This window comes from Chelonoidis abingdonii, chromosome 6 (assembly GCF_003597395.2).
Source record: "Chelonoidis abingdonii isolate Lonesome George chromosome 6, CheloAbing_2.0, whole genome shotgun sequence".
Classification (NCBI taxonomy): Eukaryota; Metazoa; Chordata; order Testudines; family Testudinidae; genus Chelonoidis; species Chelonoidis abingdonii.
This window is the reverse complement of record NC_133774.1, coordinates 45,630,698-45,642,575: the sequence shown is the minus strand read 5'-3', so window position 1 is coordinate 45,642,575 and position 11,878 is coordinate 45,630,698. Positions and strand designations below refer to the sequence as shown.

The 11,878-nt window shown below is 43.6% G+C and overlaps 1 protein-coding gene across 1 annotated transcript in view; it reads left to right on the top strand.

Moving 5' to 3' along the window:
• The first annotated feature begins 4,648 nt into the window (after positions 1–4,648).
• Positions 4,649–11,878, top strand: part of THBS4 (thrombospondin 4) — a 67,242-nt gene continuing 60,012 nt past the window's right edge. The window contains exon 1 of the mRNA XM_032765014.1: positions 4,649–4,914. Within this exon, the coding sequence (XP_032620905.1) occupies positions 4,827–4,914 (88 nt within the window). The 5' untranslated portion in view covers positions 4,649–4,826. The remainder of the gene's footprint in view (positions 4,915–11,878) is intronic.

Genomic DNA, 11,878 nt, shown 5'->3' with positions numbered 1-11,878 from the left:
CTGTCGCTGGTGACAGGGAAGGGAAGATACAGTGCGATGAATTTGGGAAGGAAGATGAGAACATCGGTTTGGGTCATGTTAAATTTAAGTTGATAAGATATCTGAGATGAGATGTCAGAGAGACAGGACAAGTTGTGATGTTGGATAGAGTGGAGACAGGAGCTGTAAGTGATCAGTTAAGAATACAAGACTGCATTAGATCATATTAGAAAGGTTGTAGAAAGAATAGAGATGGGGGCAAATATTGATCTTGGTGGGACCTTCTTAGAACCATGGAGGAAGGAGAGGAGGAAGATCCACTGAACAGTACACAGAAGGCTCAATCAGCAAAGTAGGGTGTAGACGAAGGGCAGATGCGCTAGAGGGGGGAAAGGGTTCAAGGAATCCTTCCTTCCTAATCTACCCATCTAGGGTTTAGCTATAATCTACTTCCTTGTCTGTCTGTCTAGGCACTTATATGGCTCTCATCACCATAGTATCCCTATGTTGGACTGTGCAAGGATAGATGGCCGCTGCCTGCATGTTCAGTGACCCCAAAGGGGACTGTTTCTATGTGGAGGAAGGGTGAGTCTGTGGCTCTTCATGGGTGCAGGCTAAACTGGCTGCATTGGAGGGCTACATCTGTTAAATAGGTGTAGAAGGATCAACCCTTCCTACATTGCCACAGGGCCAAATTCATCCCTGTGCCACTGCAGAGTCCAGTGCAGGGATCAAGAGGAAGCAGCTTGCTCCCTCTCTCCCCAATCCAGGGGCTATTTGGGATCTTTTTCCACTAGGATGCTTGCCTGAAACGCCTATTAGTGTGAATGAAAGCTACGCGTGCACTTTGGGAAGGATTATATGTCTTTTTTTGAAAGTTTAGGGCTTGAGCCTGCATTTCTATATGGGCAAAACTCTCTTTGAAGCCCATCTGAATTTCACCTGTGTACAGGTTGAAGGATAAGGTCTGTATTATCAAAATAAAAGTAAAAGGCTGTGATTTAGAGCTGGGTTTCATTCCTGTGTCTTAGTTTTGCAAGTATGCTGAGTTTTTAAAATAGTGACCCAGGCACCCTTTCATGAAAAACAGTGAGTCTTTTGTTGCATGTTAAGAACAAATTATGAAAGTTGAATTCATCAATTGGCCTCTTCCCTGCCCCATTACTTGGAATTTGAACAAAACACTGGCTTTTTTTTTTTTTTTTTTTTTTTTAAGGAAAACCAACAGTGTTGACAATTTCTCTAAATTCTGTATGCTTAGTAGTCTGTTGATTTAAATAAATTAGGAAAGAAAAATATTTTAACAGTTGAGTTGAGCTTTACTCACAGACCCTATATTAAAGATTACAGTCTCAGGTGCCTTTCAGAATTTTCTTTATGAACATATTATTAAATGTATGAACATGTTTTGATAATGTAGTGCTTAGTAATTTGTCATGATTCCTGTTCAAAATTTTAAGGTCTACTCAGCTAACCTGGGGTTGAAATTTCAGAGAATACACAACAGTAAAAATATAATAGTTAATATAATAGTAGTTTTGTTATCCAAAGAGACAGTTAAAAGGTCAAATACTCACATCCAGACAGCAAATAAACATAGTACTTTGTGAAAATCCTTTAAAAGAAGGTTGTGCATAGGTATAAAATTCTGTTCAGTCTGTAATATATTTCAGTAATAAAACTGAACATAGAAATGAAAGCCTGGAAAACTACAAGGACCTTTTATGTCCACTGGCTAAGTACATGTAAACATGGATTGACTTCTGTTTTTATAGGAGTTGTGAACTTGCTCTGTTCTCTGACATTTTATAGGTAGCACAGCATATTTGTTAGAACCAAATTCTGCTATCTGATATGCACATGCAACTCCTGGTGCACACATGTGGGAATGGAATTTGGCCCTTAGAAAGCAAATACTGTAAAATTCATGGCACTGGAGCAGAGATCTTCCTAGAATTAAATCCACTGCTGTCAGTGCACACCATCAAGAATCACCTCTGTGACTAAATTAGAACTAGAGCTGGTCAGGAAAAAAAACCAAAATGCTGTAGATAAAACAGGGAGGTCTCATGAAAACACTCCCTATATTTTGACAAACTCTAATGAATGCATTGCTTAATGAAGCTAAATAACTAGTATAGCAAATCTTTGAGTCTGTTAACTTAGATTAGTGATGGCAAACCTTAACATTGTCCTTTTTTTCTCTGTAGTGTCCACAATAGTTACTGGATGCCTTAGTACGTAGCTGTCATATTCCTTGCTTTGGTGGTGTGTTTGTGCTAGGCACTTACGTTTATATTTTTAAAGAATAAGGACTGAGGATAAAGGAATTCTCCTCTCCCGACCCCACTGAGTGTAGAGCAGCAGCAGGACTGCTCCGTGTCTTTAATTCTAGCCTCTGCAGCACCTGCACTCCATATGTAGTGGTGGGGCTTCCACTTGCTGAGCGGCGAGTGCTCCAGTCCTACGGTCCCACCCCGGAAGGCTTGCAGTGTTCAGGCACATAGAGATACCCCCCAGCCCCATGGTTCTAATCTCTGCACTGCTCGTTAACTGTGCACTCCATGCACGACTGCCATTGCACACTAGTCAATACCCCTTTGCTCACTAATACAAGTCCCTTCCTTCTTGTGCCCTTTGTAGGACGTAGACAGCTTCAGATAGCTCTTCCTTCCTGCTGATATTCAAACAAACCAATGATCCACATTCTGCCTGGGGTAGAGGGTAACAACATTGACTTGAATCCCTAACGGTGTTGTCTGTGTTGTCTTCTCTGATCCCCAGACATCTCCCTCCTGCTCCCTACCCCAGCAGAAGGCAATGGCACCTCTCTGGGCTATGTGGTATTTGCAAGGAGTATGAGAGGAGCCAGGCAGCTGTTATTCTGTGGTATACTCACTTGGGAATCCCATTTGATTTCAAGCATAAAACTGCCCGAAGATTACTTACGAGACAGCCCTACCTGAATGGGAATTCTGTGTGGCCATCCGTGAGAGAGGTTACAAGAAAGCCTGGCTCCAAAAGGAACTGGGTGTTTTACATTAGAAATTTATGTCCGGGCCTGGCTGGAAGACACTGTGGTGACTAGAGAATTACTGAAATAGTGACACCACAAGACCCTAAGACAGAAGTTGGCAACCTTTCAGAAGTGCTGTGCCGAGTCTTCATTTATTCACTCTAATTTAAGGTTTTGCGTGCCAGTAATACATTTTAACATTTTTAGAAGGTCTCTTTCTATAGGACTATAATATATAATGAAACTATTGTTATATGTAAAGTAAATAAGGTTTTTAAAATGTTTAAAAAGCTTCATTTAAAATTAAATTATAATGGAGAGCCCCCCCGGACTGGTAGCCAGGACCCTGGCAGCGTGAGTGCCACTGAAAATCGGCTTGCCTACCCCTGGCCTAGGAGACTGACAATTAATTAAAAGAGAGGGGTTTTAGGTGGTTTAAGACCCAGGTATTTGTGTTTTCCTTAGCATTTATTCAACTTCTCTGATCTATAACCATATTGAATAAAAGGAAGTTTTTGTGCGAGACATAACCACCTTAATGTGAGCTCTAAAACCTACACTGAACAAGCTTTGGGCTTTCCCAATGATCCCATGTATTCTAAGCAAAGCCATGGAAGACCAGGCTTGACAATTCCTAATGTTTCTTATTAGGCCCAATCTAGCAATAAAATTTGCTCCACTTTCTAAACAGAATTAATTAAATCAGTGCAACTCCTTTTTGTGGACACTTTGAAAACAGTTTAAGAAAGGCTAAGCTAAATGGATGCCAACCACTCAGACATTCTGAAATCAACCTACACAATTTCCATCAGCCATTTCCAATTTAGTTAAATCAGTCCAATTTCTGTGTGTAGACCAGCCTTCAGGTAAAAAAAAAATCAGCAAAGAAATCTTTAAAGGGCATGCCTTATGTGCCCCAGTAAAGAATCCCAACAGTGCTCTATGCTCAGTTAAAAAAAAAATCTTTTGCAGGTCACCTTTAGGGATGTATTTAATTTCTGTTGATTTTCATAATTTATCTAAGGGCCACATTGGTTAATGCTTTCAGTTGGATCTAAGTTTACTGGAACAGATACTAATATAAGTGAATAGTGGTTAAATTAATTTTCCATGTGAGTCCCACTCTTGATACACGTGAATTTTTGGTGTAACCTGGAGTTAATTCGTTGGAAGACATCCCTGGAAGTCCAAAGCAAGCTCCACTAACGTTGTGTAATTGTATCAGGTGTGGGTTGCTCGGTTTCAGTCTTTGCTAGTGTACAGATTCTAATGTCTTATTTTAAACGAGAACAACCAACGCTGTGGCCTCTCTTTTTCGAAATACAAGAGATTAGGGGAAAGTGAACCTCCCGCCAAATCCTTTCCCCCTTTCGGGCTGGGGAGACCCCCTACTCCCTGAGCCGATCTCTGTGTCTCGGGGCAGCTCTTTGTGTCAGTCTGTCTCTAACACAGCTTGTCCCGCACAACGCACCGGCTTCACCCCCTCCTTGCCTCTCGCCCTCCTCCTCCTCCTCCTGCCACTGCCTGCCCAGGGGAAAGGACCCTGCGGCCAATGGACTGCAGCCTCCTGAAGTTCCGCCCTCCTCCCCGCACGAGGAGCAGGTCCCAGGTTAAACAGCCCCTGCCTGGGCTGCCGAGCTTGAGTGAGCGATTGTCCCCGCAGAGCTTCGGAGGCAGAGCCGCCAGCCCCGAGCCGCGCTCCATGCCCCTGGCCGCTTAGGGGCCAGCTCCAGCATCCCTCTCCTGGTCCCCAGAGGCGCGGCAGGAGCCGAGAAGCGGAGCTGAGCAGGGGAAGGGGGCTGGGCTGCGCTCTCCCGCCACTTCACTAAACATGCCGAGCAAGCGCCAAGTCACCGTCCTGCTCCTGCAAGTTCTCCTGCAGTTGTGCCCGGGCTCTGGCGTCCAGCCTGCCCCGCAAGGTAAGGGGCAGCGGCCCTTCTGCAGCCGGACGCGCGAAGGGGCGGTGATAGGAATAGGTGAGGCGCTTTCCCAGCTGACTCGCCTCCGGTCGATGGGTAGTTATTCCGCTGAGGTGCATTGTCGTGCTACACAGCAGGTGACTGGACTGGAAACATACGGAAGCAGTGATAGAAACCCCAGGATCTCTCCCCTGAGACAAAGATGGGTAAATCTCCTTGGGGTCATTATTTAACCCGTGAAAGGGGCTAAGGTAGCACAGCAGAACAGTGTCTCATTCAGAGACATGGGAATCAAAGCTGATTAACTGAATAGGTAAGCACCAGGGTCTCAAACTTTTAAAGGAAAAGGAAAGTTTCTGTAAATGGGCAATGAGATGCGTCTATGTCAGTACTGGGCTGGGATCATGTTTATTCTAGATACCCAGATGTGAGGAAACCACGTGTTTTCACATGCGTCTGTGACATGTCTCACCTCTTAGCGACATTCTGTAGGGTTATTCTTCTTATCGCCTATCTTCTAGTCCCCTCGCCTCTGGTCTTTGTTCTTCCCTCCTCTATCCCAGTACACAGGAACCCTACCTATGTGAGGACAGTGTAATTAAGGATTAGACCTAGGCGCAGTTCTTTCTATTCCTGGTTAGTTTTATAGTGGTTTACTCTAAAATACCCCAAAAGGAATGAATGTGTCAGGCACAAACAACATCCTACTTTATTGAAGGCTCGGTAAAGCAAAAGTGCCTTTAATATGTTAAGAGTTGGTGCCAGCCTGAGCTGACCACTGGGTAGTGGAGGGGGGGAAGCAGAAACAAAATCTTAAGTTAGTGAAAGTTCTCTTCCTTAGAGAATTTGAGAAGTGACTCATTTGACTTGGTATTATTGATAACGTTCTGGTAATGTCTGGATGCTGTGTTGTTTAATTTCCCAGTAACCTCTACTTGTATTTATCCACCTGTTTGCACATTTTGATTTGAACACTAACCTTGTAACTGAGAGATGTGATTGCTTTAGGGGAAATTCTTCCATAAGTTTGGAAAGAGGCTTCGTTTAAACTTTGTAAAGTAGCATACTCTCTGCAACCGCTTACAGTTACAGTGTATTTGCTTTTGAGGCAAAAGATGGCATTCTCTGGAAATTATGGTTGAGATTTTCAAAATATAGACACACATCTTTGGACAGCTTTAAAAATCGGAATCTTTAACTTTTATTGACTTATTTTTATTCAGTATTACTTTAAAAAAAAGTCTGTTTTGTAGACAAACAGTACATATGCCAGGTTCCAAAGGCTGAAGTAGCATTTTATATTAAATAGGCTTTCAATATCCAAGTATACATTTAGAGTAAGTATGCATTGCCTCTTCTATTTCCTACAGATTCTCTTCTACAGCTAATATAAGAATCTGGGCAGGGGTTGTCTCTTTTCCTTAGACTGCACTATGTGACCATTTTATGATGATTTCATTTTATATATACGATGTTTCCTTACTGGTCCAGTGTGGTTCAGTTGGTAGAGCTCTTACCTCAGAGCCAGAAGAACAATGATTCAAGTACTCTCCAAGACCTGTATATAGACCAAATGTTGATATTGTGTGTACCGCACTATGAGAGATGCTGCCTTTGTATATTATAACATGTTTGAGAAGTGGAGTGAGGTTTGGTGACTGCAGCAGGTGACTAGGAGTTAGAACTCCTAGTTGGATTTTGTTCCCAACTCCTTGTGTGAACTTGGGGAAGTCACTTACCTGCTTTGTTTCTTAGGACTGGTCTGCACTATAAAATTAAGTCTATATAAGTCACCTTGTGTCCATCTGTGTGTTCATGTGTCCATGCTTACATTTGTCTCCGGCCAATGTAAGTGCCCTGTTCCAGCAATGCAGTAAACCCACCTCCCTGAACAGTCGCTACTGAGGTTGACACAGTGCGAGTCTAAACGCTGCATGGCCTGTGTTGACCCTAACAGTCCTCCAGCAGCTGTCCCACAATTCCCCATTCTCCGTGACAATGACCGCTGGGGTCACAATTTTAAAGTCCTCTGCCCTGAGAGATCACAGAGACTGGAAGACACCCTCCTTTTTAGAACTCCTTGTGTTTTCCAATTGCCTTTTCCTGATTGCTCACCTTGGCAAGCACACCTTGGTTGTGTGCAACCACTTAGTCAACCATGCCAGCTCCATGCACTAAACACACTCCTGCCTGGTATTGGATCTGCTGGGCCTGTGTGGAGAAGAGGCTGTGCAAGCACAGCTATGGACCTGCCATAAAAACATGGATATCTACCAGCAGATTGCACTGGGGATGCAAGCAAAGGGGTACACAGAGATCAGCAGTAGTGCTATGTGAAAGTGAAGGAACTTTGCCAGGGATAACACAAGGTCAGGGAAGCCAACAATAGATTTGGTGCTGCTCCACAGGCATGCCGCTTTTACAATGAACAGCATGCCGTAGTTGGTGGAGACCCCACCAGCACCCTGCCGACCACTGTGAGGAGCACAAGACAGAGATCCCTGCCGTGAACAGTATAGAGGAAGGGTGTGGGGGAGACACTGAAGGAGTGTCCGGCCATGCAGCAAGCCAGGACCTGTTTGAGACTCCACCACAGTCTAACCAGTTCTGCCAGGCGAGTGGCGTGAGTTTGATGGAGGGGAAGGGAATTTTGGTAAGTGTGTGCATGCATTTTTTCCTCACAGTGTTTAAATTTAAAGATGGCACCTGGCACATCCATAAGTTAATAAGACAAGGGTATTGATTTTTCATTATTTTACTTGTATGAGAAGCAGTAGAGGTACAACAGAGAGAGAGTTGGCATCTGCCTCTCATTCTCATGTAGAGTTAGGCAGGGGCAGCATGTGGAACAGTTTGTTTACATACACAGAGTTGTCCATTTTGTCTTCCTGAGAGATTTTCATGGAGATACTCTGCAATCCTTTCCAGAAGGTCTCTGGCGATGGCTGCCTTATTTTTTCCTCAGTAGTAGGACAGGTTTTCCACCGCACTCTGCAGTGAATTCGTCTGGCATCATCTCAGTAAACAGGGTAACAGCATACAAGCCTGGCCAACTTTGAGACACCAGTAGTATCTTTGTTCTGTGTCCTTGTGATCCTCAGGAATGAGAGATCATCTAAACCCATCACCACTTGTGAAGAATAAGGCTAATATTCAGTATCATTGGCCTATATTGGGTCCATGGAATGGGGAGTGAAATTTTATAGCTTCATGCAACAGAACAGCCGTGGCTGGGGCTGAAGAGCAGTGCTGTGCTGAGGGTCTCTAAAGCTGAATTGTCAATAATCATTTATTATTAAAAGTATTTATGGGACTACAGTGCCCCTACACACCTGCAGAACACCTGACCTTGATGAGGAAAAAGAAAAGGACTAGGGAGGACATGTTCAGTGAGATCTGCAAGTCAGTGCTTCATTGGACCATGAGCAAAGGGCTTGGAAAGCCAATATGACTGACAGCATGGAGAAGGAAGGAGTACAGAAGAAAGGCACAAGAGTCCCAGCAGGACAAGGAAAGGGAAATGCACGAGGACATAATGGGTGTTCTCAAGCAGCAAATCCAAATGCTGCAGATCCTGGTTGACCTACAGTTCCAGAAATCCCAGACTCTCCAGCTTGTGCAGTCTTTGGAGAAATCCATGGGTGCTGTGCCCTACACACCCCTATATGCCACATGGCATCATGGGCTGCATTCTTAGCACTTCTCCTCCATGGCAGTGGACAGCAAGGAAAACCACCACTTCTCAGAGGTCTGTGAATGTGAACAATGGTTGTTGTACGTGAAGCCACAATAGACTACATTTGTGCATGAAAATGGACAGAAATGTTCATTCCCTTTCCAATTTTAAAGTTCCACTCCGTTAATTCATATTAAACATTTGTGTTACATTGCCTGTGTTTTTTTGCACTTTGTTTATTTCACTGCTTTTCCTACTCAAAGTTATATTTTTGGAGATCTAAATTATCTTTTTTAGTTCACAACAAATACTGCAGAATGCACACTGGTACGTAAAGCAGACAGTACTTATAAGTGTACAGCCACCACATAATTCATAGATTCAGTTAAAGATTCATTCATATTTATAAATATGCACTGAGCACTACACAATTTTTAGCAGCACCCAAAGCTCCAGGCCCAGAGAACCCTCCAGCAGAGAACACTACTCTGGCTGACAACTAAAGTGCTCTTTCAAAGCCTCCTTCAACAACATAGCTTCATGTTGGGTCTTCTAATGGCCCTTGTGTTTGGCTGTTCAAAGTCAGAGCTTGCTCCCCCTTCACCCTGGCCACAGTATTTTTCTCCTTTGCCTCACAGTTATTATGCAGGACACAACAGACAGCTATAACCATTGGGATATTTTTCTTACTGTGATCCATTCTAGTGAGTAAATGCCATCAGTGCCCCATCAATCTACCAAAAGCTCATTCAATTGTCATTCTGCACCTGCTGAGCCAGTAGTTGTCTCTTTTCTTGGTGCTGTTGGGGTGGCCAGTGCACAGCATGAGCCAAGGGAGGAAAGGGTAGACTAGGTCCCCTAGAATCACTGCTGGCATTTCAATATCAGCAGTGGTAATTTGCTGGTTGGGAAAGAATGTCCTGTGTTCTTAAAGATGTGAGTGCAATCTGTCACCAGCCCAGGCTGATATCAATGAAATATCCCCAGTGATCTATCAATGCTTGCATAACCATAGAATAGTACCCCTTTCTGCTCATGTACTATGGCAAGATGAGCTAGTGTCAAAATAGGGCTATGCATGTTGTCTGTCACCCTAATGTGCTGCAAATCCATCCACTATGTCCTGCACATTGCTGAGAGCCACTGTCCTGCAGATCAGGAGACATTTAATGGACCTACAAATTTGTATGCTCCCACTGTGCATTTTCCAACTCCAAAATGATTTCCTGCTGACTGGTAGCAATCTGGTGTTGCTTCTGGAGTATGATTGCCACTCATTTCTCCACTGTTAATGCAAGCTTTCATTCTGATGCACCTGCACTGGAGGACTGGGCAAGCTTGGCACACAGATGAAGGAATGTGGACTCTCTCACACCTGGAAGTTCCTTGTTGTTCCTAACCTGCACTACGATGCAATCTCATCAGTAGGTGCTCTTTTCTTGGGCCCAGAAGTGGTGCTTCATCGTCTGCAGCTGCTCCGTGAACACCACCGACAACCTTGAACTGTTTTTCACTATGTTCCTTAGCAAACTATCCCTAAAGAAATCCTCATGTCCCCTGTTGTTGCAGTACTTCCTGCGAGTCTGCAAAAATGGGAAAATCAGGTATCCTATATTTGCAGCATTCATGAGAACAATGCAGAGCTTTGTGGGCTCCATGGTTCTGTCAGAGATGGCAGACACCAAAAATGCTATGTGTTTTTTTCTTAAAAATAAGTCTTGAAAATTATGTGATATGGATGGCATTATGGAATAGAGAAAGTTGCATGCTGGGAACTTGACCCCTAGCTTCCAGAGGTCCCTGGGTGAGCATTTCTATCCCACAACACATTGTGAAAATTTCCCAAAAGGCATCTTGCCAGCACATGGTGAACTGGTATACCTGCACTTCGCTTTGCATTGACACAAGCACTCTTGGTGAGTATGTGCAGTGGCAATGCAAGCATGTATGCATAGGAGAGAGAGACAAATTTCAGCGGCTATACGCTGATGTAACTTGCGTTGACCAAAGTTTGTAATGTAGGCATGGCCTTAGTTTACTCATCTCTAAAATGACCACAACACTTACCTACCTCAGAAGGGTGTTTTGCAGATTAATTAATGTCTGGAAAGCACTTTGAAATCCTGGCATGAATGTTCCTTTAACAATGGAGTATAACACACGTGAATAGATAAGTTCTGATGTAATTACTTTCTGTCACTGGTAACTTGATGTTTTACTAAGGTGACCCACCAACTGCCTTTTTTCTTTTCTTGTGCACCCAGGATCCAAATTCACGGGTGGAAGAGCCCAAAATCATAGGCCAGAGTCGTCCTCCTCTGCCACCTCCTCCTTTTTACCCTGCCAAGGAGTCGCTCACTACCTGCAGCAGCACCCTTCGCGCTGGCACTGCAAACCTAATCCTGGCTTAGGTTTTGCGGTGGTGGGATTCGAGAGCTAGCCCACCCTGCACTTACCCTGCAGCATCTGCTCCTATTCTATGGAGCTGGGTTCAACTCCATGCTCTGGGTCTTGCAACCTGGCTCATTGGGCTGCAACGCCATTCAGGTTTGGCCAGGACACCCTTTCATCATGGGTGGCCTCTTCTTCCCTTCCTCAAACCAAGTCCTCCCTTCTAAACCAGGCCCACAACCCATCTAGAACCTTCCCAACCAACTGATGGGTTGCAACCCACCATTTAAGAAACATGGCTTTATATAATAAGAGTATACTACACAGGAAGTCAGTGCTCCACTCTATTTCAGTAAATGTTTAGGCTGCAAACATACCACATGTTCAACAACATTAACATTTTTACTGGATCAAATTTAGCTTGAGTGTAGCAGTTAAACTCTGGGAATTGCACCAGTTTACATTAAGGATGCATTTGGTCCATTGTACCGTTTCAGCCTTCTCCATCATCTTGATAATATACTAGACAACATTCTCATAAACAACCAAGGCTGAGGGGCATATAGCGGATTTTAAACATTTTTAGATTTACTTTACAAGATGATAATTACTTACCAAAAAAATAGCACGTGTCTTTCCGCTAATGACAATAATAATGAAACTGTACTGTCCTTTACAGTGCTTTCCCAGAAAAACAAGATTATTAAAAAACAGAATTAGAAAACATCTGGATACACAATATGACAGGGACAAACAAACATGACTTCTGGAAAAGGAAAATCATACCTCTCAAATCTACTAGACTTCTTTGAACCTATCTACAAAAGTAAGAGGTAAAATATGGTCATGGTTTAGAAGCTGACAACAGAGACAGAAAACAAGGAGTACGAATAAACT